General features: G+C 46.7%; 2 protein-coding genes across 8 annotated transcripts in view; one reads left to right on the forward strand and one right to left on the reverse strand.

The window, feature by feature from the left end:
- The window catches only part of MTCL2 (microtubule crosslinking factor 2), a 351,820-nt gene that overhangs the window by 188,617 nt on the left and 137,073 nt on the right, over window positions 1–26,130 (forward strand). The window lies entirely within an intron of this gene.
- TGIF2 (TGFB induced factor homeobox 2) lies at window positions 8,045–24,742 on the reverse strand. 7 transcript variants are annotated; one of them, XM_081292522.1, is made up of 4 exons: window positions 24,185–24,210; window positions 20,841–20,916; window positions 20,383–20,608; window positions 8,060–11,091 (listed from the first exon to the last, which is right to left on the reverse strand). In XM_081292522.1, the coding sequence occupies exons 3-4, from the start codon at window positions 20,572–20,574 to the stop codon at window positions 10,570–10,572; spliced, it is 714 nt and encodes a 237-aa protein (XP_081148648.1). In that variant the 5' UTR covers window positions 20,575–20,608; window positions 20,841–20,916; window positions 24,185–24,210; the 3' UTR covers window positions 8,060–10,569. The 7 variants fall into 7 exon arrangements, with proteins under 7 accessions (XP_081148651.1, XP_081148648.1, XP_081148650.1 ...); XM_081292524.1 differs by lacking the exons at window positions 20,841–20,916; window positions 24,185–24,210 and adding an exon at window positions 24,439–24,742; XM_081292523.1 differs by lacking the exons at window positions 20,841–20,916; window positions 24,185–24,210 and adding an exon at window positions 23,263–24,054.

A 26,130-nucleotide genomic window follows, 5' to 3' on the forward strand; every position in this document is an offset into this window, starting at 1 on the left:
TTCTATATTTTATTAGAGACAAGGTCTCGCTAAATTGCTTAGGGCCTTGCTACATTGCTGAGGCTGGATTTGAATTTGCAATCTTCCTGCCTCAGCCTCCTGAGTCGCTGGGATTACAGGCGAGGTGTCCAGCTCCTTATAACTCTTTTTTTTTTTTTGATAGGTGGACACAATAGCTCTATTTTTTTTTTAAGTTTTTTTAGGTGTAGTTGGACACAATGCCTTTAATTAATTTATTTTTATGTGGTACTGAGGATTGAACTCAAGGCCTCACACTTGCTAGGCAAGCGCTCTACTACCGAGGTACAGCCACAACCCTCCTCAACTCTTGAAGAGTTAAGGTGGCCCACTCCTGTAATCCCAATGGCTCAGGAGACCGAGACAGGAGGATCATGAGTTCAAAGCCAGTCTCAGCAAAGGCGAGGCACTAAGCAACTCAGTGAGACCCTGTCTCTAAATAAAACACAAAATAGGGCTGGAGATGGGGCTCAGTGGTTGAGTGCCCCCTAGTTCAATTCCTGGTACTAAAAAAAAAAAAAAGACTTAAAATGAATAAGGTCAGAAAAGCCTTTGCCTTTGCTGCCCAGTACAGTGGCAGACACCTGTAATACCAGTGGCTCAGGAGGCTGAGGTAGGAGGATCACAAGTTCAAAGCCAGCCTCAGCAATTTGGAGAGGCCCTAACAACTCAGGGAGACCCTGTCTCTAAATAAAATACAAAAAAGGATTGGGGATGTGGCAGTGTTTAAGCACCCCTAGGTTCAATTCCCAGTACCAAAAAAAAAAAAAAAAAAAAGCTTTTGCATACCTGTCAACATTCATCTGTAGTTAGGTCTTCACTTTAGGTGAACAACAGAATCTCCTACAGAGCTTTTCCCAATACCTTATTTGATATTTTCCATTCCAGTCCTACTCCCAAGATTGAGTGAGGGGGGCTGGAGATGTGGCTCAAGCGGTAGCGCGCTTGCCTGGCATGCGTGCAGCCCGGGTTCGATCCTCAGCACCACATACAAACAAAAATGTTGTGTCCGCCAAAAACTAAAAAATAAATATTAAAAAAAAAAAAAAAAGATTGAGTGAGGCTGGACCCCAAAGGTGATACACACTAACAGACTTTACTGTCTAGAATGAATGGAAGGGCCTTACCTTGATATGAATGTACAAACTTAGTACTAGTTTTCACATGAATCTTGTTCTTTCCAGCCCTTCCTTTGCTGAATCAATTCCCCTCTCATATGCAAAGTATAGCCTAACCAACTTGCTCTAGTTTGGAAGAGTATCATTGGTATAAACCTCTTTTACAGACTTCCTGGTGGCATGTAGTTCTGGCAACAAACTGATTATTCTATCATAGAAAGTTGAAAGAAAACCTAGCCCATGACCAGAAGGTAAGTTTTCACCCTGCTTAGTCTAAAAGTGAAGATATGTAATGTGGAATCCGATCTGTGGGAGATTAGGGAAGACAGCTGTGAAGGAAGAGGGAGGAGTACATTCAGGGAGATGAAACCATGTAGGCTAATGGTAAGGAATGAAACCACAAGTAGGAAAAAGAGCAGGAAGACTCATGTAGAAGAATTTGGTTTTATCCCAAGGGTTGAGGAAGCCACAGAAAGGATTTGAACAGGGGAAGTGATCAGGTTTGCAATGTAGAAAGATCACTGTGGATCTGAGGATGTAGCTCAGTGTAAGAGTGCTTTCCTAGCGTGTGTAAAGCCCAGGGTTCGTTCCCCAGTACAGCAAAAAAAGAAAAAGATCATCTGGCTGCTATTTGAGAGACTGGATCAGAGTGGGAGACTCCTTTAAGAGGCAATTAAAATCATTAGGTGAGAGTTTCTAGGACCCTGAAGATGGACAAAATTGTACTAAAAAGGATTTTTTTTGCTGCATGTGGTAGCCCATACCTGTAATTCCAGCTACTTGGGAGGCTGAGACAAGAGGACCAAGAGTTCCAGGTCAGCCTCAGCAACTTATGAGACTCTGTTTAAAAAAAGGGTGGAGGACCAGGCACAAATACTTAAGTGGTTCAGCATTTGCCTAGCATACCAAGCTCCTATCTTCAATCCCCAGATCTGCAAAAAAAGCCAGGTGAGATGGCTGTAATGCCAGCTACTCAGGAGGCTGAGGCAGGAGGACCACAAGTTTGAAAACAGCCTGGGCAACTTCATGATGCCCTATCACAAAATAGAATAAAAAGGACTGGTAGTATAGCTCAGTGGTAGAGCACTTGCCTAGCATTTGCAATACCCTGGGTTCAATCCTCAGTACTTGAAAAAATAAATAGTTCTTTGGAGCTGAGGAAGATGTAGCTTAGTGGCTTATTCAGCATGCCTGAGGGTTTGATTCCCCCGTACTGAAGGAAAAAAAAAACTTATAAACTAAAAAAATTTAAATTGTATGAAATATACATAACAATATATATATATATATATATATATATATATATAATTTTAACAATTTTTAAATGTACATTTCAATGACATTAAGTACATTTATTTCAGTTGGGTGTTGTGGTACACCACACCCATGTTCCCAGGTACTGGGGCAGCTGAGGCAGGAGTATCTCAAATTCAAGACCTGCTTCAGCAACATAGTGAAACTCTGTTTAAAAATAAAAACAAAAAGAGTGCCCCTGAGTTGACTCCAGTACTGGGAAAAAAAAAAAAAAGAGTCATGGTGGAGCACACCTATAGTCTCAGCCACTCAGGAGGCTGAGGCAGGAGAATTACAAGTTTGAGGATTACAGTCTCAGAAACTTAGTGAGGCCGTAAGCGATTTAGGAAGATCCTATCTCAAAATAAAATTTCAAAGACAGTTTAAAGGGCTGAGGATAGATCTCAATGGTAAAGCACCCCTGGGTTCAATTCTCAATGCCAATAAATAAATAAATAAAAATAAAAAATAGAAGTACATTTCTTTGTTGTGCAGCCATCACCACCATTCATTTCAGAACTTTCTCATCTTGTGAAACCAACACTTCATATTCATTAAACAATGACTTTCCTTTCTCCAGCCCTTAACTGTCATCATTCTGCTTTCTATGAATTTGACAAGATTTTTAAATTTTTAATTTGTTATATATGACAGCAGAATGCATTACAATTCACATTACACATATAGAGCATACTTTTTCATATCTCTGGTTGTACACAAAGTAGAGTCACACCATTCGTGTCTTCATACCTACTTAGGGTAATGATATTCATCTTATTCCCCAGTCTTTCCTTCCCTGGTACCCACTCCTTTCCCCCTCTCACCCCTTTGCCCTATCTAGAGTTCATCTAATCCTCCCATGCTCCCCCTCCCAACCCAACTATGAATCAGTCTCTTTATTTATTTATTTATTTATTTAATATTTATTTTTTAGTTTTCGGCGAACACATCTTTGTTTGTATGTGGTGCTGAGGATCGAACCTGGGCCGCACGCGCGCTACCGCTTGAGCCACATCCCCAGCCCCAAATCGGTCTCTTTATATCAGAGAAAACATTCAACATTTGGTTTGGGGGGATTGGCTAATTTCACTTAGCATTATATTCTCCAACTCCATCCATTTACCTGCAAATGCCATGATTTTATTCTCCTTTAATGCTGAGTAATATTCCATTGTGTATATATGCCACATTTTTTTTTACCCATTCATCTACTAAAGAACATCTAGTTTGGTTCCACAATTTAGCTATTGTGAATTGTGTGGTTATAAACATTGATGTGGCTGTGTCCCTATATTATGCTGTTTTTAAGTCCTTTGGGTATAGACTGAGGAATGGGATTGCTGGGTCAAATGGTGGTTCCATTCCCAGTTTTCCAAGGATTCTCCATACTGCTTTGTATATTGGCTGCACCAATTTGCAGTTCCCCCAGCAATGTATGAGTGTGCCTTTTTCCCCACATCCTCACCAACACTTATTGTTGTTTGTATTCTTCATAGCTGCTATTCTGACTGGAGTGAGATGAAATCTTAGTTTTGATTTGCATTTCTGTAATTGCTAGAGATGATGAGTATTTTTTCATATATTTGTTGATTGACTGTATATCATCTGCTAAGAAGTGTCTTTTCAGTTCCTTGGCCCATTTATTGATTAGGTTATTTGTTTTTTTGCTGTTAACATTTTTGAATTCTTGAGTGGGTTCAGTGGTGTACGCCTATAATCCCAGCAGCTCAAGAGGCTGAGACAAGAGGGGCCGGGGATGTGGCTCAAGCGGTAGCGCGCTCGCCTGGCGTGCGTGCGGCCCGGGTTCGATTCTCAGCTCCACATACCAACAAAGATGTTGTGTCCGCCACCGATAACTCAAAAATAAATATTAAAAAAAAAAAGAGGCTGAGACAAGAGAATAATGAGTTCAAAGCCAGCCTTAGCAGTGGCGAGGAACTAAGCAACTCAGTGAGACCCTATCTCTAAAAGGAATACAAAAAAGTGCTGGGGATGTGGCTCAGTGGCTGAATACCCCTGAGTTTAATCCCCGTTACAAATATATATATATTTGAGTTCTTTATATATCGTAGAGATTAGTGTTCTATCTGATATGTGTGTGGTAAAAATTTGCTCCCATTCTGCAGGCTCTCTATTCACCTGTTTTTTTTTGCTGACAAGAAGCTTTTTAGTTTGAATTCATCCAATTTATGGATTCTTGTTTTTAATTCTTGCACTATAGGAGTCTTATTAAGGAAGTTGGTGCCTAATCCAACATGATGAAGATTTGGGCCTACTTTTTCTTTTAATAGGCGCAGTGTCTCTGGTTTAATTCCTAAGTCCTTGATCTACTTTAAGTTGAATTTTGTGCATGGTGAGAGACAGGAGTTTAATTTCATTTTGTTGCATATGGATTTCCAGTTTCCCCAGCACCATTTGTTGAAGAGGCTATCTTTTCTCCAATGTATATTTTTGGCACCTTTGACAATCAGATTTTACCTCAGGTAATTATGGTCTGTCTGTCTCCGTCTCTCAGTATTGGAAATATTTTAATCCATGAACTCAGGATATCTTTCCATTTATTTGGTCATCTTTAATTTCTTTCAATGATTTTTATTTTAGTTTCCAGTTGGCAACTTGATTAATTTCTAAATGTTTTATTATTTTCTATGCTATTGTAAATGAAATTGTTTTCTTAATTTGCTTTTCAGATTATTCATTGTTTTTTTAAAATATTTTTTAGTTGTTGATGGGCCTTTATTTTATTTATTTGTATGTGGTGCTGAGACTCGAACCCAGTGCCTCATGCATGCTAGGCAAGCGCGTTACCACTGAGCCACAACCCCAGTCCAGATTATTCATTGTTAATGTCTAGAAACAACATTTTTGGGGTGAGGTTTTGGAGATTGAACCCAGGAGTGCTTTACCACTAAGTCACATTCCCAGTCCTTTTTATTTTTTATTTTGAGACAGGGACTTGCTAAATTGCTTAGGGCATCACTAAATTGCTGAAGCTGATTTTGGATTTGTAATCCTCCTACTTTAGCCTCCCAAATTGCTGGGATTACAGGTGTGCACCACCATACCCAGGGAAACACAACCAATTTTCGTGTGTTCACTCTATCCTGCAACTTTGCTGAATTTATTTATTAGTTCCAACAGTTGTTAGGTGGAATCTTTAGAGTTTTCTACATGTAAGATCACATTATCTTGAAAATAGAGAACTTATACAGGAAAAACAAAACACGTTCTTTTTGTGTGATATTTATTCTGTCTTTTTTATGCTATATTGTTAAGTCTGACTTTAACCTCTGAGATTGCTTTTTATTTATTTATTAATATTTATTTTTTAGTTGTAGTTGGACACGACACCTTTATTTCAGTTGTTTATTTTTGTGTGGTGCTGAGGATTCAACCCAGGGTCTCGAACGTTTGAGGAGAGCGCTCTACCGCTGAGCCATAACCCCAGCCCCACTGAGATTTATTTTTTTTTTTAAGCATTGTCATTGTTTTAGCCATTATGTTTTATTTTATTTTATTTTTTTTTAAAGAGAGAGAGAGAGAGAGAGAGAAATTTTTTAATATTTATTTTTTAGTTTTCGGCAGACACAACATCTTTGTTTGTATGTGGTGCTGAGGATCGAACCCGGGCCGCATGCATGCCAGGCGAGCGTGCTACCGCTTGAGCCACATCCCCAGCCCCTGAGATTGATTTTTAAATTAAATTTTTATTTATGGGCTTGGGCTGTAGTTCAGTGGCAGAGCATTTGCCTGGCATACCTGAGGTACTGGGTTTGATCCTCAGCACCACATAAAAATAATCAAATCAAATAAAAGCATTCTGTTCATCCACAACTACAAAAAAAAATTTATTTACATGGGAAGTTACAAATTTATAGTATGAAGGATCCTTACTTAGATCCTGCAGTGCAGTACAAGGTCACACAGCAAGTTAGAGGTTAAATAGACATCTGAAACCTGAGCTGTTTCTCTGCTTAGCTTTCTAGGAGTAGACAAAGTCTAGCTGGCAGCCAGCATGGAAGCCCTTGCCTAAAAGGTATTTATGGGACTCAGAATTGTTCCCTTTCTGTTTTCACCCAAAGCTTTCCTTATCTTAGGAAGTGGAGAATCTGGCTAAATCCCAGTGTATCCATCTGGTTAAAATAAACATCTTGGGTGGTCTAAAATGGAAAAGAACTTGGTGAAAAGTCAGTTTTGGAAGTGGGAGACATATTTGGAAGTAGGACACATTTTGTCTCAATGAGGTGTGGGATTTTTTTTTAGCACCAGTTGAGCACATGGTCTCAGCCCCATGGCTGAGTATTTCCTCCCAGCTGAATACTTCTATATCACTGCCAGCTGCTTGTGGTAGGGTTCGGGGAGGAAGGTATTCTCTGAAAGGTAAGACCGTGGTCCCCGACAGACACTGATGGATCCCAGAAATCAGTGGTCCAGGAGGATAACTACCAGCTGTTGTTGTGAAGTAGAGGTCTAACTGCATATCCTGTTTTGTTTTTCTTTAAGTGACCCATGAAAATACACAGAATGTTTTGTTTTAATGTGATACTGGGGATAGAACTCAGGGACATTCTACCAATGAGCTACATCCTCAGGCCTTTTTTTAAGATATGGTCTTGCTAAATTGCCCAGACTGTCCTGGAACTTGCAGTCCTCCTGCCTCAGCCTCCAGAGTAACTGGGATTATAGCTATCACATCTGGCTCAAAATACATTTTAAAAAATTGTTACCTACATGGGACTGTTATTAGAAAGGTGGGCCATGTGTCCAGCCTCAGGAGTATGCTAATCACATTATCCCTATTAACTTGTATTATCTAGAGTTCTTGCTCACTTCCGGGCTCATCAGTTTGAAGTTTGGTGCAGAAGATGGTTTTTGTTTCAATTCTTTGAAAAGCATTGCAAGAAGCAGCTCTCGTTAAGCAGTTGAACCATCCAAACCACTTCTCCTTTTTAGGGAAATATTCATTCTCCAGATGTAAATTAATTGAAAAATTTACTTTGAAGAGTCCTTCTAGCACTAACCTATTCTTCTAAGTTTCAGAGCTAAGTGTTCAGTTTAGGAGTAAAAAATCAGGACCTTGGATGAATGGGCAAAGGAAGTGCTCCTGAATCTGGGTAAACTGAGTACCAATCGGAGATTAAACATCCTCTATCCAAGTATACTGGGGAGAAGTCAAGAAGCCACTTTGGTTGTATAACAGCTTTTGCAGGTGGGTACTAGGGATTGAACGTTGGGACCCTTTACCACTGAGCTACATTCCCAGCCTTTTTTAAATTTTGAGACAAGGGTCTTACTTAATTGCCCAGGCTGGTTTGTGAGTCTTCTGAGTAGGGAGGATTACAGATGTATACCACAGTGTCTAGCCCCACCCAGTTCCTTTACCTAGAGGGGCATTCATTTTCTCTGTGTGCACAAAAATTTTAAGACATAATGAACATCACAAAGACCCACTCACAATAAAACTACCATCACAGACCCTGGTTTCTGTACTTTGGGTTGACATTAGTGTATTGTTATTTCCATGTGGTGGAAATGCATTCATAGAGAAAAACCAACAGGGGAATTACTAGCTTATACAATAGGGAAGTGGGGTAGTACTGGCTTCAGACATGACTGGAGCACTGGTCTCATATCTACTTCTCTTTGTGTTGGCTTCATGTTCTTTTCCGAGAGGGAAAGGACAAAGTTGCCATTTCCCCAAGTTCATACCCTGATCACATAGCAAGCCCAAAGCTTAACTGCTGATCTCAGGAGGACTGGTCCAGCGTGGGATACATATGTTCCCTGTATCTTGTGATGAATGGGTTATAGACTAGGACTGGGGAAAAGAAATAGGGGCGCAGGATGTACAAAACTCACACAGATGGCTAAAAGGGAGAGTGAAGGAGGTAAGGCAGAGTAAAAACAGTACTTGGTCCCCAGAGCCATAAAGGATCAATCAAGAACTATTACATTTTAAAAATAAACAAAAACAGAACAACTTTATTTGACAAAAGACAAAAACAAAGTTATTTACAGTAGTTTTTTGCTCAAATAATTCAATGGGACAACTGTGCTTTATCCTCCAGGTTTACTTACAACCAAACCCAAGCAGAGGCTGCCCTATCCCCAGAGGCCCCATTTTATACAAGAAGGGAATGCTAGACAGAATTCAGCAGCATGGCCCCCCTTACCCTCACAGTTCAGTGCACTGCAGGAAAGGAAAACCCCACTCCAACCCAATACACTGAGTCACCTACTGTAGGAGTCCTCCAACAGTTACATTAGATCTGGGCTCACAGACACCACTGGGGTAGGAGAGATGGAAGCACAGTAGCTTCAGAGCTTCAGCTAACTTGGAAGCTGCCGTGTTGACCTTCCCCAACTGGGTCTGATGAGGGTGAAGATACCCAGTTCCCTGCAGCAAAGAGGCCGGAGGGAGGCAGAACAGAGAGCCTAGGAAACCTGCCCATCTACAGAGGGCAAAACTCCCTTTCTGTAAGTAACCTATTCCCATGCCCACTCCAAGGGATGGGCCAAGTCATTCAGGAGAGGTAGGGGAACCTCCCTGAGGGTGTCAGGGATCTTCCGAAAAAGGACAAAGTATATGCCCTTGCTGTGGCCAAGTCAGTCAACACCCAGGAACCCCTTCCCCTCATGCCCAACCTGGCAATTTCAGGAAACTACAACAAGCCAGGGCTCCTGGCCTAACTTTTGGCCCAGTAACAATGTTATTCAGAACAAAAATATTTTGGCTAATAAAAGTCTAGGATTAGTGTTTCTTAAGATATATAAAGATGGGGTATACTGCTGTTGAACACTATCAGCAATGAAACAGCAAAATAAAGGGCGGTGGGGTGAAGACCAATTGTGATGTTTCACTGGGAAACTCAGGCAGGGCCTTTGCAACTCCAATTAAAGAAAGGTGAAGCAAAGACACAAAAACTACGTTTCTGGCCCATTTCCAGCCCCACTGCAGGAAATTCCCTGCTTCTTCCAGGAATAGCTTCTACCTCCTTTGTGGGAAAAGCTGCCTGTTCTAGTAGCTAGAAGGACTTCCTGACCAGCAGATGGCTCACTGCTCCCCAAATGGAGATGCTGGGAGCTTCTAACATTCCAGTCCCAAGTTTCCAAAGAAATTTTAAAACTCAGGCTGCAGGGCAAAGCCTTCAAGGGGGAAAAAAAAAAAAAAAAAAAGGTGGGCGGGGGGTGGGGGGGGAGTATTAACAAGGGGAAGAAGGGGAAAAAAAAAAGCCCATTGCTTCAGTCTAGCTTACTCCCCCACCCCCACCCCAAAACAGTAAAAACAAATCTCTGGTTTTATCACCTTTCTCTGCTCTATGTCTAGGTTGAGTCAGGTTCTGCTGTACTCTCTCTTGGCTGTGGCTACGCCCTTCTGTGCCTGATGCAAAAGAGCCAATGCCAAATTTCTTTTTCTGCCCCAAACACCTTTTTGGTAAACCAAAGGAACAATAAAACAACCATTTGGAATTTCTCATTTTGCAGAGATTTAGCTGGTCCCCCAAATAAAGATACTCCTCCCTTGTACAATAACCCCCAGTAGCAGTGGTGGATCATTCACAGTGGAGGATTAGACTCCATCTGCCATCTTGCACTCTCATTCCCCACTCCTGGGCTAACTACTGCAACTAATGCAAACCACAGCAAAAGAGGAAAAATAAACAGTTTAGCAAAAATCTAAACATTCAACTGGAGTCGGTGCTGTTAAATGTGCTGGATCCCTCTTCTTTTGCCCACACTTATGAACATGGAATGTCCACACCTGGTTTGACAGAGGCACAGCTCAGGAGCAGCATGGACCCAGCATAGGTCTGAACTTGGCAGGTTTCCTGAGCCTAGCCAAGGAAAGCAGGCTGGAACAAAGGGTCCCAGGAATTCTCTGGAGAGCAGCAGCAGCACCATGCCTATCTCCAATCTCTTGGTCTCATCACTGAGGACAACTGGAGACAAGGCAGTCAGCAGAGAGGTCCCTGTCACAACGCAGTGACACCAGCTGGCATCTTTCTGCTGAAGACTTCTGGACAGAGGAGATGATACCGATGCTTGGCAGTGATCCATAGAAAACCCTCTGTATGGAAGGGAAGCGAACCAGGAACCCAGAACACCTGGCTTGAGCCTTGAGCACCCCTGTAGCAGATGCCTACTTGGGGTTCTCAGAAACTAAAGGGATTGGAGTATGCAGCAATGGGGGTGCTGGGTCCTGCTGCTTCTGAAGCTCCATCTCGGCAGCCCTCTGCAGCGCCACCTCCACCAGCAGCTGGAAGCTGCTGAAGTCCTCCTTGTCCTGCTCTGGGGGTGTGGGCGGTGGTGTGTTGAAAAGTCCACCTGTGGGGCTCCCAGCCTCAGCCCTGGTCAGCAGGGCAAGTGTACTACCAGGGGTCACTAGGGACTTGGGGGACTCCAGCTCCCCTGGTGGGAAGGAGGCTGCTGGCTTTTCCCCCTGGCCTGTGTGGAGCGGCATGGAGCACACAGACAAAGAGAGCACATTGGCAGGGGCAGGTACCGACACTGCCAGCACTGAGGGGCTGTTACCACGGGGCAGGGCCACTTCTGCGGCCTTACCGCCACGGCGGGAAATGGTGAACTGATTAGGGTCTTTGCCATCCTTCCGAAGCATGTCTGGGAGAAGCCGCCGCCGGGCGTTGATGAACCAGTTACATATCTGGAATGAGTATAAGAGACTGATCAGTTCACTCCATCCAAAACTACTATGAAGTTCTAACCCCCAGAAACAACATCAAACATAAACAAGGTCCCAGCCCTCACAGTGGGTCACAGAAGAAGGAGGGTATATGAGAAATCACACAAACATAAACAGTGCTGGTGAAGACAATGACAGGGAGATCCAGTCTGGCCTTTGTGGATTTGGGGAAGTATTCCTTGAGGAAGCAGCTCTTCAACTGAGATCTAAAGTTATAAACAATTGATGAGGAGGGAACGGGCAGGGAGGAGTGGCAGGTAGCAGTAGAGTACCTGTAAGAAACTCTGAAAGCAGGCCCACTTTGCTGGGCTGAGGATCCATTTCTTTCTCTCTCTTTTTTTTTTGGATACTAGGGATTGAACTCTGGGGCGCTTACCTAATGAGCCATATCCCCATTAACATTTCTGTATTTCTTTATTTAGAGACAGGGTTTCACTAAGTTGCTGAGACTGGCTCTGAACTTTCGATCCTCGTTTCAGCCTCCTGAGCTGTTGGGGTTACAGGTGTGTGCCACAGTGTCCTGCAAGGATCCATTTTTCTTTCCTTTTTTTTTTTTTTTTAGGATCCTTTTCTTGATCAGCAACAAAGCTATAAGGAGTGATTTGCTTTGTGGAAGCAGGGAGATGGGCTGGTAGTTCAGGTTACATTAAGGCATGAGGCAAGAAAAGGAAAAATGTTCGATCTATTTAGGAAACTGGAAGTGGCAGGACCTACGCTGGATGAGTGTAGGTGAGTGAAGGAGAGAGGGGATGATGTGAAGAGTGATCCACTCCTAAATCTGAAGAGTGTTGGTGTAGGCTGGAGAAAAGAGCCACAAATTACCAAGGAAGGGTCAGAAGAAAAATTACTGTTTTTGAGCAACATCAGGATTATGAGGCATGAAATTCTCCACTGCACACTGTGATATGCTACAAAACTCAAGATGCCTGTAGATTCATGTGTCATATACACACAGGACTAGGGATGGATTTCCAGGAACTTATACAATCTAGGCAAGTACTCTGCCACTGAGCTACAATCCCAACTCTGTATTTGATTCGATTTGATTCTGAGAAATCAGATCACTACATTGCCCAGACTGCCTTGAACTTGCACTCCTCCTGCCTCAATCTCCTGAGTTACTGGGAACACAGGTGTAGCAGTGCACCCAGCCTCTAAGCTCTTTTGAGAACCAGCTTCACAGTTTCCAGTCTAGTCTTCTCACTGGTTGTCAGTCCCTTTCTAAAATGCAATGGCTCTCATTTCTATTGTAGAAAACTGCCATTTTTGTCTTCCTACTTCCTACAGATCAGTCCAGATTCCAGAGCCTAGATATTAAAACAGTCCCCTGATGGGCATGGTGGTGCACACGTATAATCCCTGCAACTCCAGAGGCTGAGACAGGAAGACTAAAAGTTCAAGGCCAACCTGAGCAACTGGGATAGACCCTGTCTGAAAATAATAAAAAGGGCTGGGGATGTAACTCAGTGGTGCAGTGCCCCAGGGTTCAATCCCCAGTTTTTTCCCTCTCACGCACATACACCACACACACACACACATACACACACACACGCGCGCAGAGGTGGGGGTGTATGGTAGGTGATGACTCTAAACCAACAGGGCTGATCCCACTAGCCCAGAACACTATGGGTTTTGTACATTTGTATCATCAAGCTTCTTTCTTGGCCCATTATTTGGGGTAAGCCCTTGGGTCCCATTTTCCCCTTGACTCTGCCTCTGTCCAAAGGAATAGCCACCTGTGAGAGGAACTGTTGCCTGCCATAGCTCTCTACCTAGCTGGTTGCAGCAGTACCCATCCCACAGGTGACCCAAAGATAGCACTGTGCCCCTGTGAGGGCAGAGTCAGGAACTTCTACGGCCCCTCTTTCCACATCCATTCCAGCTTGAAAGGACCTCAACCCTGAAGTTCATTCATCCCACTTCACTTCTGTGGTCTTCCTAGTGAAACTGAGCAGGCATCAGTAGCAGACACTAACCAGTGCTGGCAGAACTGAATCCTGAGTTGAAGTACAGGGAACCCCCAAAGAAGAGATTGGGCTGAATTGCTGAGGAGGCAGAAAGAAGGAAGAAAACTTATTACACACCTTTGATATCATCAGCCATCTCATTTGCATTACGTTTAATCTGCATACAAGCCTGGGAGATAGTGGGCAGTGTCCCCAAAGTATTATAGAGGGAATCAGAAGCTCAAAAAGATGAAAGAGGGGCTGGGGTTGTGACTCAGTGGCAGAGCACTTGCCTAGCATGTGTGAGACACTAGGTTCCAGGCCTCAGCACCACATAAATAAAATAAAGGTATTTGGTCCATCTACAACTAAAAATTTAAAAAAAAAAAAAAAAAAAGGATGGAAGAACTTGTAAGGCTCAGTTATTCAGCCTATGATCCCAGCTACTTGGGAGGCTGAGGTAGGAGGATACCAAGTTTGAGCTCAGCCTCAGCAATTTAGTGAGACCTTGTCTCAAAACAAAAAAAACAAATAAGGTTTGGTGGGACTGGAAGCACAGCTCAGTGGTAGAGCATTTGTCCAGCATTTGTAAGGCCCTGGGTTCAATCCTCAGTACCACCAAAAACAAAAAGTCTGGGGACATGGCTCAGCAGTAGAGCACCTCTGGGCCCAATCCCCACTATTGGAGGCTGGGGGTTGTTGAGATGAAAGAACTTGCCCAGAGTCACGCAGCCTCTGAGTATAGAGCTAGTATAGCTAAACAGTTATGACTACAATCCTAATAGCAACACCTGAACACAAAACATCAGGTGCTATTCTGAATATCTAACACCTAGTTATTTAATCTTCAACAGCCTCAGATGGGTCTGTGATAATCTGTTAGAGAAACAAGAGGCCTTGGTCAGGGAGGTTCAGTAATTCCTCAAGATCACAGTACAAAGGCTGCAATCTGACCAACAGTGAGTGCCAGGCACCCTTGTTAGCCAGCCTAGGGGCATCAGCAGGAGACCCTTTCTTTCCCCTGGCTCAGGAGCAGCGCCTTTCAGCTATCTTCCTTCCATTTCTCCTCCCTCCCAAGGCAGCTTCCTGGGCTACCTATGTTATAGGAGGGCACTGCACCTGTCCACCCCAGCCTTAGATGCAGGCAATCAGTCAGGCAATCAGTCAGGTCACAGTGACCTGGGCCAGGCAAAGTCAGGACAAGTCTAGCCTTGAAGCTGTTTCAGGGAGGGGTGCCCACTAGCAGCTGTCTGGACACCTAGCCCCTAGCTGCACTTCCCATTTTGGCTTATGATTCACAGAAGAGAACAACAGGAAAACGGCCCCTGTACCCATTCCCCTGAGTGCTCACCCAGGTCCACAGAAGACTTGGCAGCCTACTGTCTGTCGTGTCTCCTCGTCCTATAGAAATCCCACAGCTGAGGGCGGCCAGCAAGGCAGGAGGCTGAGGAAGCTGATTTCCTAGCCCCTTCAGCTGCCCACCCATGCCTAAGTCAGGAAAAGAGCACGTGACTCGCCCTCAATCAAGGTCCTCCAGAGGCGATGGGAAGGAAGCCAAAGTGAATCCTGTGATTTGTGTCGCAGCACACAGGCTGCGTCCCTCAGAGCCTGGCTGTCATCAAAGGGCTCCATGGAAAAGCTGCTGCCTTGTCAAGGTTTTTTTTTTTTTTTTTCCTTAATCAGTGGCTGAGGTGGGAAGAAATCACTGGAAGAGTAGAGGGGCTCCAGGAAGGTGGCGCAGGCCCTGAGGATGGGAAAAGCGGGTCTGAGGAAGTGGGCAGAAAGCTTTCATTCCATTGCCCCCTCAGCTGTGAGAGAGCAAAGGGAAGAAGTGAAGGCGTGCTGAGGCCTTTCCCACACCTCGCAGCACCATCTGCCCAGCAGCCAGCAGTCCCAGGTGTTCTAAAAAGCAGCTGGCTGTATTACAATCACCTTGAAAGTGATTGAAAAAATTTTTTTTTACAGAGCTATTTCCTATCTGCTTCATAGATCAGGTGGGGGTGGAGTCAGGATTTCTAAACAAGTGAGCAGGAGAGTTTGCTGATTGGGCTTGGGATGACCCGGCTGGTGTAACTTGTCCTTGTGGACAGAGCCTTTTTTTTAAGCAAAAACATAAGCTCAAAAAACAAAGATGGAGCGCCTCAGGATGCTGAGGCAGGAGAACCAGGAGCTCAAAGCCAGCCTCACGAAAAGCGAGGCTCTAACAACTCAGTGAGACCCTGTCTCTAAATAAAATACAAAATAGGGCTGGGGTTGTGGCTTGGCGGTAGATCGCTCGCCTCGAATGTGTGAGACCCTGGGTTGGATCCTCAGCATCACATAAAAATAAGTAAACAAAAGATATTGTGTCCATGTATAACTAAAAATAATAATAATAATAATAATAATAATACAAAATAGAGTTGGGGATATGGCCTAGAGCATGTGGCCCCTGAGTTCAATCCCTGGTACCTCCCCCCACCCCACCCCCCAAAAACAACCCAGAGATGATATGTGGGGATACAGCGTGTTTGTGGGAGGACTGAAAGGCAGCTAGCTTTAGAGCCAGGGAGAAAGGGAGCACCTGAAGATAGTCACTGGCTGCCAGGAGGCCTGACTGTCCCTTCCTCCCACCACCACCACCACCACAGAGTCACCACAACCTCTGCACTAGGCTCCTTTCTCACTCTAGGTTCCTGAGCCATGAGGGTTCAGGAAAAGCTCCTCTCAGGAGGGGGCAGAGAGGTGCTGGTTCTGTTTCCAGCACAGAGCACTGGACCTGACTCAGTACAGCCCAGTTAATGTTGGAGGGAAGGTGGGTGGCACAGAACCCTCCCAGGCAGCCCCAGACTAGAAACCATAGAGGACTAGAAACCACAGAGGAGTCCAAGTTAAACTAGGAATAGAGGGTGTCACCGGGACCAGTGAATATCCTTCACAAGAGACTTTTTTTTTTTTTTTTTTTTGGTCTTACTCTCCCAACTGCCTTGCTCTGGGCAAGTCCTGGCAAAGCAGTCAGTTAAATGACTCATTGACTTGCTAATGAGATTGCTCCCGGGGGCCCTTTAAAGGAGACTTTCAAAAGAGATGCCCCAAGGAAAGAAAACAAGCTTAGCCAAATGTGAATACCTGTTGAAATCTGTGGTATTTGGAGTTCATTGAAATATTCTTACTTTTCTGGATATTTGAAAATGTTAATGATAAAATTTTAAAATGTAAATATATAGGGTTCGAGCTCAGTGGCACACGCCTGTAATCCCAAGGATTCAGAAGGCTGCTGAAGGAGGATTGTAAATTCAAGGCGAGCCTCAGCAACTTGTGGAGACCCTGTCTCAAAACATAAAAAAATAGGGGCTGGGGTTGTGGCTCAGTGGTAGAGGGTTTGCCCCACCTGTGTGAGGCACTGGGTTCAATTTTCAGCATCACATATAAATAAATGAGTAAAATAAAGGTTCATTCCAGCAGCTTGGGAGGCTGAGCCAGGAAAAAAAAAGCCAGCCTCAGCAACTTAGGGAGGCCCTAAACAACTCAGCAAGATCCTGTCTTTAAAATAAAATGCCAAAAAAGGGCTAGAGATGTGGGCAGTGGTTAAGTGCCCCTGGGTTCAATCCCAGGTACCAAAAACCAAACAAAGTTATTTTCATAAAAGGGTATAGGATGTAGCTAAGTGGTAGAGTGCTTGCATTACATGCATATGCTTAAGGCCTGGGTTCAAGCCCCAGTGGGGAAGGGGAAGGGATGGCAGTGAAGAAATGGGCAAGGACACAAAGATGCCTCCAGGAATTTAAGCCAATTTTTCCCTACTCAGGAGCCTGTTTCCTTAATTCTGACATTTCCAATGCTTTATCATTATTTTCTGTCATTTTAACAGTTTAATACCAGGCATTGAGCTAAACACTGGGACTATAACAAAAAATGAAAGGAGGTCTCTTCCCTCCACACCTCCAGAATTTGGTGCCATCTAAAACTTAGCCAGTCAAGTGTCTCAATGTTAGGTCCCAGTCCAGTTGCTGCGGGAACACACAGCTTCCTCAGGGGTTGGGAGTCCCTTTTTCTGAGGGGGACAGCAGTTTGGGGTGGAGATCAGTATATACAGCAGGAATGTGGGGGAGCAGATAAGACAAGTGCATAGTTGGGCTGATCTGAGATTCATGATAGCGTCCCTCAAGGAGTGCCACATGGTGCCCACTGTTTCCTAACTCTAGCATGACTGGCGCACAGTGGCCACCACTGGAAACTCCCACCACTGGAATCCAATGGCTGATCCTTGCCTTGGACTTGTCCAAGTGGACCTGTTCTCCTAAGGGACCCATTAGTTCTCAACGAGGATGTCTTGGCTTCATGTTTCCACTGTGGTCATGGGTAGGAGTGGCCACTAGGACTCACCTCCAGAGTCAGAGCCTTCGTACCACTATATACTAGGACAGTCAGCAAAATACCATGGCCACTTTAATACAGTTAGAAGGAATTTCCCTGTTTTTATATTTACCTACTTTGAAAAATTATTTGGTTTTATACTTGCGTATAGAGCAAAAAGCAAAAGTTTTTTTTTTTTAACCTTGTTTTATATTTGTACATACTTAAGTGAAATGATTCAGGAGCCTGTTTCCTTAATTCTGAAATCTCCAATGCTTTATCATTATTTTCTGTCAGTAGAGCGCACATGTGAGGCCCTGGGTTCAATCCTCAGTACAACATAAAAATAAATAAATAAAATAAAGGTATTGACAACTACAACTAAAAAATAAATACTTAAAATAAAAAGGATTCAGATTACTATCTTGGGGAGACAGGTCCATGAATTTTTTTTTTTTTCCCTAAAGAATTGGTACATGTATCAGATTTGAGAAAGTGTCCCTGACAAAAAGTCATTCCAATACAGTGACAAGTGGTTTGACAGAACAGGTATGGGAATACAGAGCAGTGTCCCCAAACCCCAGCTGTGGGCCACAGAGTGTCTGTAAGAGAAAGAGGGGCTTGAATGGAGTGGGCCAGGTAGGAAAACTCAGGGCTGTGCCCAGCTAGTCCCAGCCAAGGGAGAAAGCCTAGAGGCCTGAGGGCCAAGGGCCAGGAGGAGCCTGGACCCACCCCAGGTAGGTGGGTTCAGGGCAACATCAGATTTGTGCTTTAGTATTCTAAAGAATGGACTGAAGGAGAAGGCTGAAGACGGTAAAGAGGCTGTCTGGGTGATCCTGGCTTTTGGGCTCTAGACCTTTTGCCTATGCTGTTCTACATTCTGTAAGTTCAAGGCCACCTCTTCTGGGAGCTTTGGGTCTATTTGAAGCTCCAGCCCTGCCTGGGCCGAGTTTCTGCTACCCTTGTCCCAGCAGAGATCACTTTTGCAACATCAGTGGCCAAGCCTATCTCCTACCTGACCCCACGCTTGATAGTCTTTAGGGTGTCCCTGAGGCATGGAGCTGAGTACAATGGGGGAGCTCAGGAGGACCCTGAAACGCTTTGTGTTACTAGGCACCCAGGGTCATCCAAGACTTTCTGCACTAGGGGAGAAATGAGGATGAAGTCAGGAGCAAAAGCACCCACTGGATACTAACCACGGCATAGTCAGCCTTGAATTCTTCTCAGTCCCTCCTCTCTATACCCTAGAAAAATATTACAACCACCTCCCTTTGTCCAGATCAGAAAATAATGAGGCTCAGAGAGATGGCAGTGACTTGGCCAGGGTCCAGGCTTCCTCATGTGGAGAGGATGGAATCTGAGTCAGGATCTGTAACTCTAGATCCCTTCTTGAAGACAGACTAGGATTAACCGCTGCCCATGAGCTGATTCTTACTGAGACTCCTCTTGGTGGGGATAAGAGCTGGGAAGCCAGGGAGAAAGCAGGAGGATCAGAATGGAGTGAAAGGGAAGGAGGCAGCACTGTAGAGGGGAGTAAACTGCAGTGACCGGGCAGGGGCAGAGGGCCCAGGGGAACTGGGGGAGGGGCCCAGCATGTTCCTGAAGGAAGAGGTGGGGGCCAGCAGGGTGGGGGTGACCTGCCAGGCTTAGGGCCTACTATAAGTCCCCCAGGGAGGTGAAAGTCAAATTGGACACAGACAATGGTGGTCTAGGGTATCCTGCCTTAGCACTTGAAAACAGTAAAAGCTGGGTGCAGTGGCTCACACCTGTAATCCCAGCAACTTGGGAGGCCAAGGCAGTTCCAAAGCCTCAGCAACTTAGTGAGGACCTGAGCAACTTGGCAAGACCCTGTCTCAAAAATCAAAAGGGCCGGGATGTAGCTCAGTGGTGAAGCACCCTTGCATTTGTTTTGCAGTTAATGATGACACCTGGGCACTAACAACCAAAAAGAAAATAGCAAAGACACCTAGATAACAGCAACAGAACAATTTAAAGGAGATGTTACTTTGCACTCCAAAAAAAAATTTTTTTTCCCAGTGCTAAGAATGGAAGCCAGGCCAAGTGCTCCACTGAACTACATCCCAGCCTCCTGACAACTATCTTTTGAGTGTGTGCCTGTGCAGTTTTTGTTTTGTTTTGTTTTATGGAGATGATTAAGCCCAGGGGCACTTAATCACTGAGCCAATCCCCAGCCCATCTTAATATTTATTTAGAGACAAGGTCTCCCTGAATTGCTTAGGGTCTCCCTAAATCGCTGAGGATGGCTTTGAACTCGCAATCCTCCTGCCTCTGCCTCCCAGCCACTGGGATTATAGGCGTGTGCCACCATGCCTACCTTCCTGTACAGTTTTCAGAGCACTTTCACATCCCGTTCTGAATCTATTCCTCATAACAGTTCCATCAAGTAGAGGAATCTAACCCTCCCTCACTTTACAGATGGATAAAGCAAGACAAAGCACACAGTCCTATGGTAGAATTGGGTTTTGGACCCGGAACCTCTGACTTCTTCCAACTCATTTCTTAACTACATTGCAGAGGGCTGGGGATGTGGCTCAAGCGGTAGCACGCTCGCCTGGCATGCGTGCGGCCCAGGTTCGATCCTCAGCACCACATACCAACAAAGATGTTGTGTCCGCTGAGAACTAAAAATAAATATTAAAAAAATTCTCTCTCTCTTTCTCCTCTCTCTCTCTTTAAAAAAAAAAAAAAAAAAAAAACTGCATTGCAGAACCCCAGCTGCCCCACAACCAAGACCCCAACCCAACAGTGTTATTAATGATGACACCTGGACACCAACAACAATTGCTTGCCTCTTCAGAACTTTTCAGAGTCTGAAATCTAGCTGCAATGACCTTACTTCACTGTCTTCCCTTTAAGCAGGGAGAGTGGGTGTTCTCACCTGACCCAAGAAACTGAGGTACAAAGCCACACTGTAAATCAGTGACAGGGCTGGCTCAGGTCTAAAACTTACCTGCAGCACTGAGAGGTTGGTCTGTCCAGAAAGGCTCAGCTTCTCCTGCTCTGAGGGGTAGGCGTTGTAGCGGTGCAAATACAGCCAGTCCCGGAGGATCTTCACGGACTCCTTGGGTAGGTTTCCCCTGCGCTTCCTCTTGCCCGCCAGGGAGAGGAGGCCTTCATCTTCACCCAGATCACTGTCCGACATGGTGCCTAGGAGCTAGGCTGGATCTTAGGTGAGCCTGGGACAAGTGGCATAGGGGATATCATTACTGTGCACTTACCGCCACTTACCCTGTTTCTTAATTTGCTCACTACTACTACAGCCTGAGATTCCAGAAACTGAGGAGTCTCCAAAGTCTCTGGCTACACCCTAGCTGGAGAAACTAGAAGGATGAGTCCAAAATGCCACCATTTCGTGGAGCCAGATAGGTGACTACTAAATGAGTGGCATCTGGGCATGGTGGTGCACACCTGTAATCCCAACTACTCAGGAAGCTGAGGTGGGAGGAGTGCAAGTTTCGGCCAGCCTGGGCAACTTGGTAAGAACCTGTCTCAAAATTAAAAATAAAAAGGGCTGGAGATGAGGCTCAGAGGTTAAACCCCTCTGGGTTCATCCCTGGTATCAAATAAACTAAAATGAATGGCAACTCAAGTAGGAAGACTAGAAATCATTACGGCTATGATTGAAATCTATTGTACCCAGCATTTTATATTACTTCATTTAATTCTCACAAACCCCTCTGAGGGAGAAACTATTCATATTGTTTTATAGATGAGGAAACAAAGAAAATAATAAGAATGCAACCTGGGTCCACACAAAACCTCATACACAAATGTTCACAGCAACCTTATTCACAGTAGCCAAAAGGTGGAAACAACCAAGTGGCTATCAACAGATGAATGATTTGTGATTTACTTATACAATGAATATTATCTGCCCAAAAAAAGAAGTTCTCATATTTTCTATAACATGGACGGACCTTGAAAACATGCTAAGTAAATCCTCAAAGAGGCTAGCTACACAAGACCACATATGGTATGTTTCCATTTACAATGGAATGTCCAGGATAGGAGGCTCTATAGTGACAGAAGGGAGATTGGGCAGTTAAGGCTGGGGAGGATAAAAGAGTGGTAGCTACAGTGAATGGAGTTTCTTTCTGAGAGGATAAAAATATCCTAAAATTGACTGGTAGTGATCGCTGCACATGGTTGTAAAAATACTAAAAACCACTGATTTATATACTTTAAATTAGTAAATTGTGTAGTATGCAAGTTATATCCCAATAAAAAGTTACTTTAAAAATCCCATCTGCAGGAGTTATTCAAGTAGGATTTGGGCTCAGGTAACCTGCTTCTCCCATCCCTTTATGATCTCTGCATTATCTTGCCTCCCAGGTCTCCCAAGGCCAGTGAGGTGTCTGGAAACTATATTCACATGGTCCTGCAACAAACCATGTAATATTTATTAAGCATCTACTGTGTACCGTGCCAAGAGTAGTGAATCATCCCTACTGGTTGTTTCTTAGATACTCTCCTTGTTTAGGCCTCAGCCTGGTCCCAGGCAAGGCTCTATCTGGTCCCTGCCCTACCCCCATTTGGCTGTGTGACCCTGGGTAAGTACCCTTTCCTCTCCTGGCTTGAAGTTCCCCCTCCTTCACCTGTCAAACAGAGGAAGACTTTTTTTTCCCCCTAGATAACCCAATTCAGCTGCTCATTCCCCCCCTAAAGTTCTTGTTCACACAAGCAAAAGAAATTTACATTTTAAAAGCAAAAGTTCTAGGCCAAGCCTGATGCCAGAATCTCAAGGCTCCTCCCTTCTCAGCCTTTTAACAGCTCCCCAGCAAGCTGGGCCAACAGACTCTGGCATCTCCCAGGTTTTGTTTCCTCAACTTGGGTCTGAGCCCAGATCTCTGGGCCAGCGAAGCCAGGCTTTCGAGGGAAGGGTCTACCCTCAGCCAGGCCACCTGGAGGTGAGACAGGCACTGCTTAGACGTGCCACTCCTCAGAAAGCACCACTGCTGTCTGCTTTCTGAGGCCAGACATTTCTAGCTGCCAGGGCAGCTGGGATCTGGGCTCAGGGATGCAGCCCTGGCAAGCAGTGAGAAGTTTACTCAAGGTTATCTGTACAAATTCCACCCTGGCTGCCAGCCAGAACCCAATCTGCAGGGTTCCAGAGGTAGGCCCCGGGGATGACCCCTTAGTCTGCACAAACCTTTCCATTTCGGTGTCCTGCTTCCCAGGCCGGCCTACAGTCCTGCAGGTTTCCCACATACTTTATCTCACAGTTACACATCTTGCCCACCCCACAGACAACTCCGATAGCGATCAGGTAACCGGCACTGCCCACTGCTGAACTCCTACAAGCCCCATGATTTTCAGACACACATTGCACGCACACAGCTTACAAACCCCAAGCCTAGCACCAAAGACTGTGACCCACTCAACTAGCCCCACTCCTGCATCCGCCCACCCACGAACTCCAACCGACCCGCCCACCCACGATGTCCCAAAAGCGGAAAAGCTCTGGACGTCATCACATCAGCGGTCAGCTCAGAGCCCCTCCGACACAACACCCAGTGCACCCTCCTACATGCTCCCACGACGCCACCTGCAGCCATTCCCGCAGGAACTTTCTGACAACTCCCCCAGCTCGGCCGACACTCCCCCGGGTCGCGCACCGGGGCTCACATTCCCAGCAGTTCACACAAAGCGCGAAACCTCCCCCGCGGCCCAGACAGAGCAGAGCACATGGCTCCCGGGGCGGCTAGGAGTCGGCCGGCGCTCCGGGCGCCCGCACCCCCGGCCCCCCACCCCAGGTCAAAATGCGCGCAACAGCTCCTTCGTGGGCCTGCAAACCCGGAGGGGCTAGGGCCCTGGGAAAAAGAAAACTCACGTGTCTGAACCGGGGCAGGAAAAGTTTGGTTCCCACCCCCTTCCCCGGCTGCTCCGAGCTGGCTGCCTCTTCGGGGCGCGGGGCCGGCGGAGCGTGCGCGCTCGGCTTTGTGCTCCGAACTCGGCCCGGAGGGGGAGGGGAGAGGAGGGGGCTGGGCTCCCACCTCCGCACCGCCCCCCCAGTCCTGCGCCCAGACTCCATGTTGTTCGCCCCCAGCCCCAGGGACCGCGCGCCGCCCCGGCGTGAGGCTTGGCTCCCCGTCGCCTGCCCAAGGTCCCGGCGCGCACAAACTTTCTCCCGGTCGCCGGCCCCACGCGCCCCGCTGCCTTGGCCCGCCCGGGAGTGACAGATGCCTCGGAGACAGACTTTCCTTTGTTCCAAAGGAAAGGGGAACTCGCGCGGGCTCCCCACCCTCCCCTCTCGCGGCCCTTCCCACTGCCCCCACCCCCAGCTGTCACTCTCAGCCGCCCCCTCCCCGGCTCGGCCGCGGGGGGGGCCCTGCCGGCGGTTAGCAACGTGCACTTTTGAAACCAAACAAACCCGCCCCCCGCGCGCTCACCCCAGTCCGGGGCACTGGCGGCCCGCTCCCAGAGTGGGATCCTAGGGAGCTGGGCCCCCCAAAAGGGCCCGAGCGAACTTCCTCCCGGGGGCTGACGAGGCTCCCGCCAGCACTCCGCAGTCGGGACTCACAAACACACCCAAGCTCACACACCCACAATCGCACGCGCCAGGATGACGCCCCCTCCCCCGCCCGGCAGCGAAAAAGAAACTTTCCAAGTTGTCCGCGCGCCCCCACCCCCATCTCCGCCCCTCCTGCGTCCCGCACTGACTTTTCCCGGCGGCTTTCGGGCCCACGCGGCCTCGGGCAGGGTGCGGGGCGTCCCGGCCGGGGCGGGGGGCGCCGGGGGCGCGCGCCGCGTACCTGCCGGGCCTGACACCCGCCTGACAGCTCGCGGCTGGAAAGCACCTCGCGGCCTGACGTCAGATCCCCTCTCCTCCCCTCAGCGCGCGCCTCGCCCTCCCCCACCGCCCGGAGGCAGCAAACAAACTTTGCGCCGAGCGCGACCAACTACGCCCACCCCCCGCGGGGCGGGCCCGCAGCCCGGGGGGCTCCGCCCCGCCCACCGCGCCGGAGGGGGCGGGCCCGGAGGGCACCTTCTTCCTGCGCCCACCCACCTCAGGAATGCCACATGGCCTCGGGAGGGAAGCGGTGGGACCTGGGCTCCCTCAGCCCGCTTACGGGCAGGAAGTGGCCCGCTCCTCCTTTCGGAGAGCATTTCCGGAGCGCCTACTGTGTGCTCTTGGCCGGGGGTGGGGCCTTACAAAGGGAGAACTTATGCCAGTCCCGACGATTGCGTGTGGGCCCCGCACCAGAACTCGGGTCCGCGCCGGGATGGTTCACATTGCTTGGAGGAGAAACTGAGGCCAGTTAGTCCCAGACTTACCCCCAGTTGGTAAGGTGCCCGGCTCAAAATGCGATTCCTGTTCTGTCCTTAAGGGCCCACACACTCTGGAATAAGGCTGCCTGGGAACTACCCCAAGCAGGTAACCTAGGCCTAGCATTCAAGGGCGGTCAGCCAGGCTGTGCGCGCACTTCTAGGTATCATTGGAGGTACATCAGGTTGTGGGATAGGTGCTGCCTTACCTGTGAGCTGCAGAGGTCAGCGTTTGCTTTTGTCACAGTTAAACAGTATCATTCAGCCAGGTGGGTCAGACAGCAAAGCCAGAGCCATCCACCGGTTGGGCTGGTCCTTGACAGGTTCTGAGGGGCCGGCTGGGAGCTTGCGGGCCTTGGCTGGTTCCTCTTTCCTCTGTGGTTACATACTGCTCCAGGAGCTTTTTCTTGACTTCCCACCATCCCGCCAGCGCTCCTGGTCTCTGCAGTGTGCACCCCACAAACTGGAAAGTATCTGCTGATCCTCGCCTAATTCGAACCAGGAAGACCCTCTTCTGGGCTACTCTTTCGTCTAGGCCCAGATATGTGGGGCCCTTGAGATTAGAAATCAACTGCTTTGAAAATAGCTTTTTGTAATTTTTTTCTTTAATGCTTTCTCTTATTTATTGTTTTGTTATTGCCGAGATAGGTGCTCCCTATGTTGCACAAGCTGATCTCCAGCCCCTGGGCATAAGTGATCCTCCAGCCTCAGCCTCCCTGAGTAGCTCTGCAGGCAGGCACCGGTAACTGGTATGTATGTATGTATTGGTACTGGGGATTGAAACCAGGGGCGCTGTACCACTGAGCTACACCCCCAGCCAGCCCTTTTTATTTTTTGTTTCAAGACAGGTTTTTGCTAAGGCTCCTAAGTTGCTAAGGCTGGCTTCAAATTTATGATCCTCCTACTTCAGCCACCTGCACAGGGTGGAGGCAGGAATTCCAGTAAAACACAAAGTGACCAGGTCAACTCAGTTTTTTGTTTGGTTTTTGGTACCAGGGATTGAACCCAGGGGCACTTGACCACTGAGCCACATCCCTAGCCCCCTTTTATACTTTATTTAGAGACAGAGTCTCTTTTTTGTTGTTGTTTGGTACCAGGGATTGAACTCAGGGGCACTTGACTACTGAGCTTCATCCCCAGCCCTATTTTGTATTTTATTTAGAGACAGAGTCTTGCTAAGTTGCTAAGGACCTTGATAAGTTGCTGAGGCTGGCTTTGAATTTGTGATCCTCCTGCCTCAGCCTCCCAAGCTGCGGGATTACCGTTGTGTTCGACCATACTTGGCTTCAGTTTTGGGTCTTAATTACACTTTAGCAGTGGAGAACTCTGGGAACAAAAATTGAAAAATTTTTTTTCCCCCAAATAAGTCCTAAGTCAATAGGGTCACTGATTAAATGACTCTTAAGGTTCATATGGACTCCAAAGACACCAG

This window comes from Spermophilus citellus, assembly GCF_964194105.1.
Source record: "Spermophilus citellus genome assembly, chromosome: 4".
NCBI classification, from domain to species: domain Eukaryota; kingdom Metazoa; phylum Chordata; class Mammalia; order Rodentia; family Sciuridae; genus Spermophilus; species Spermophilus citellus.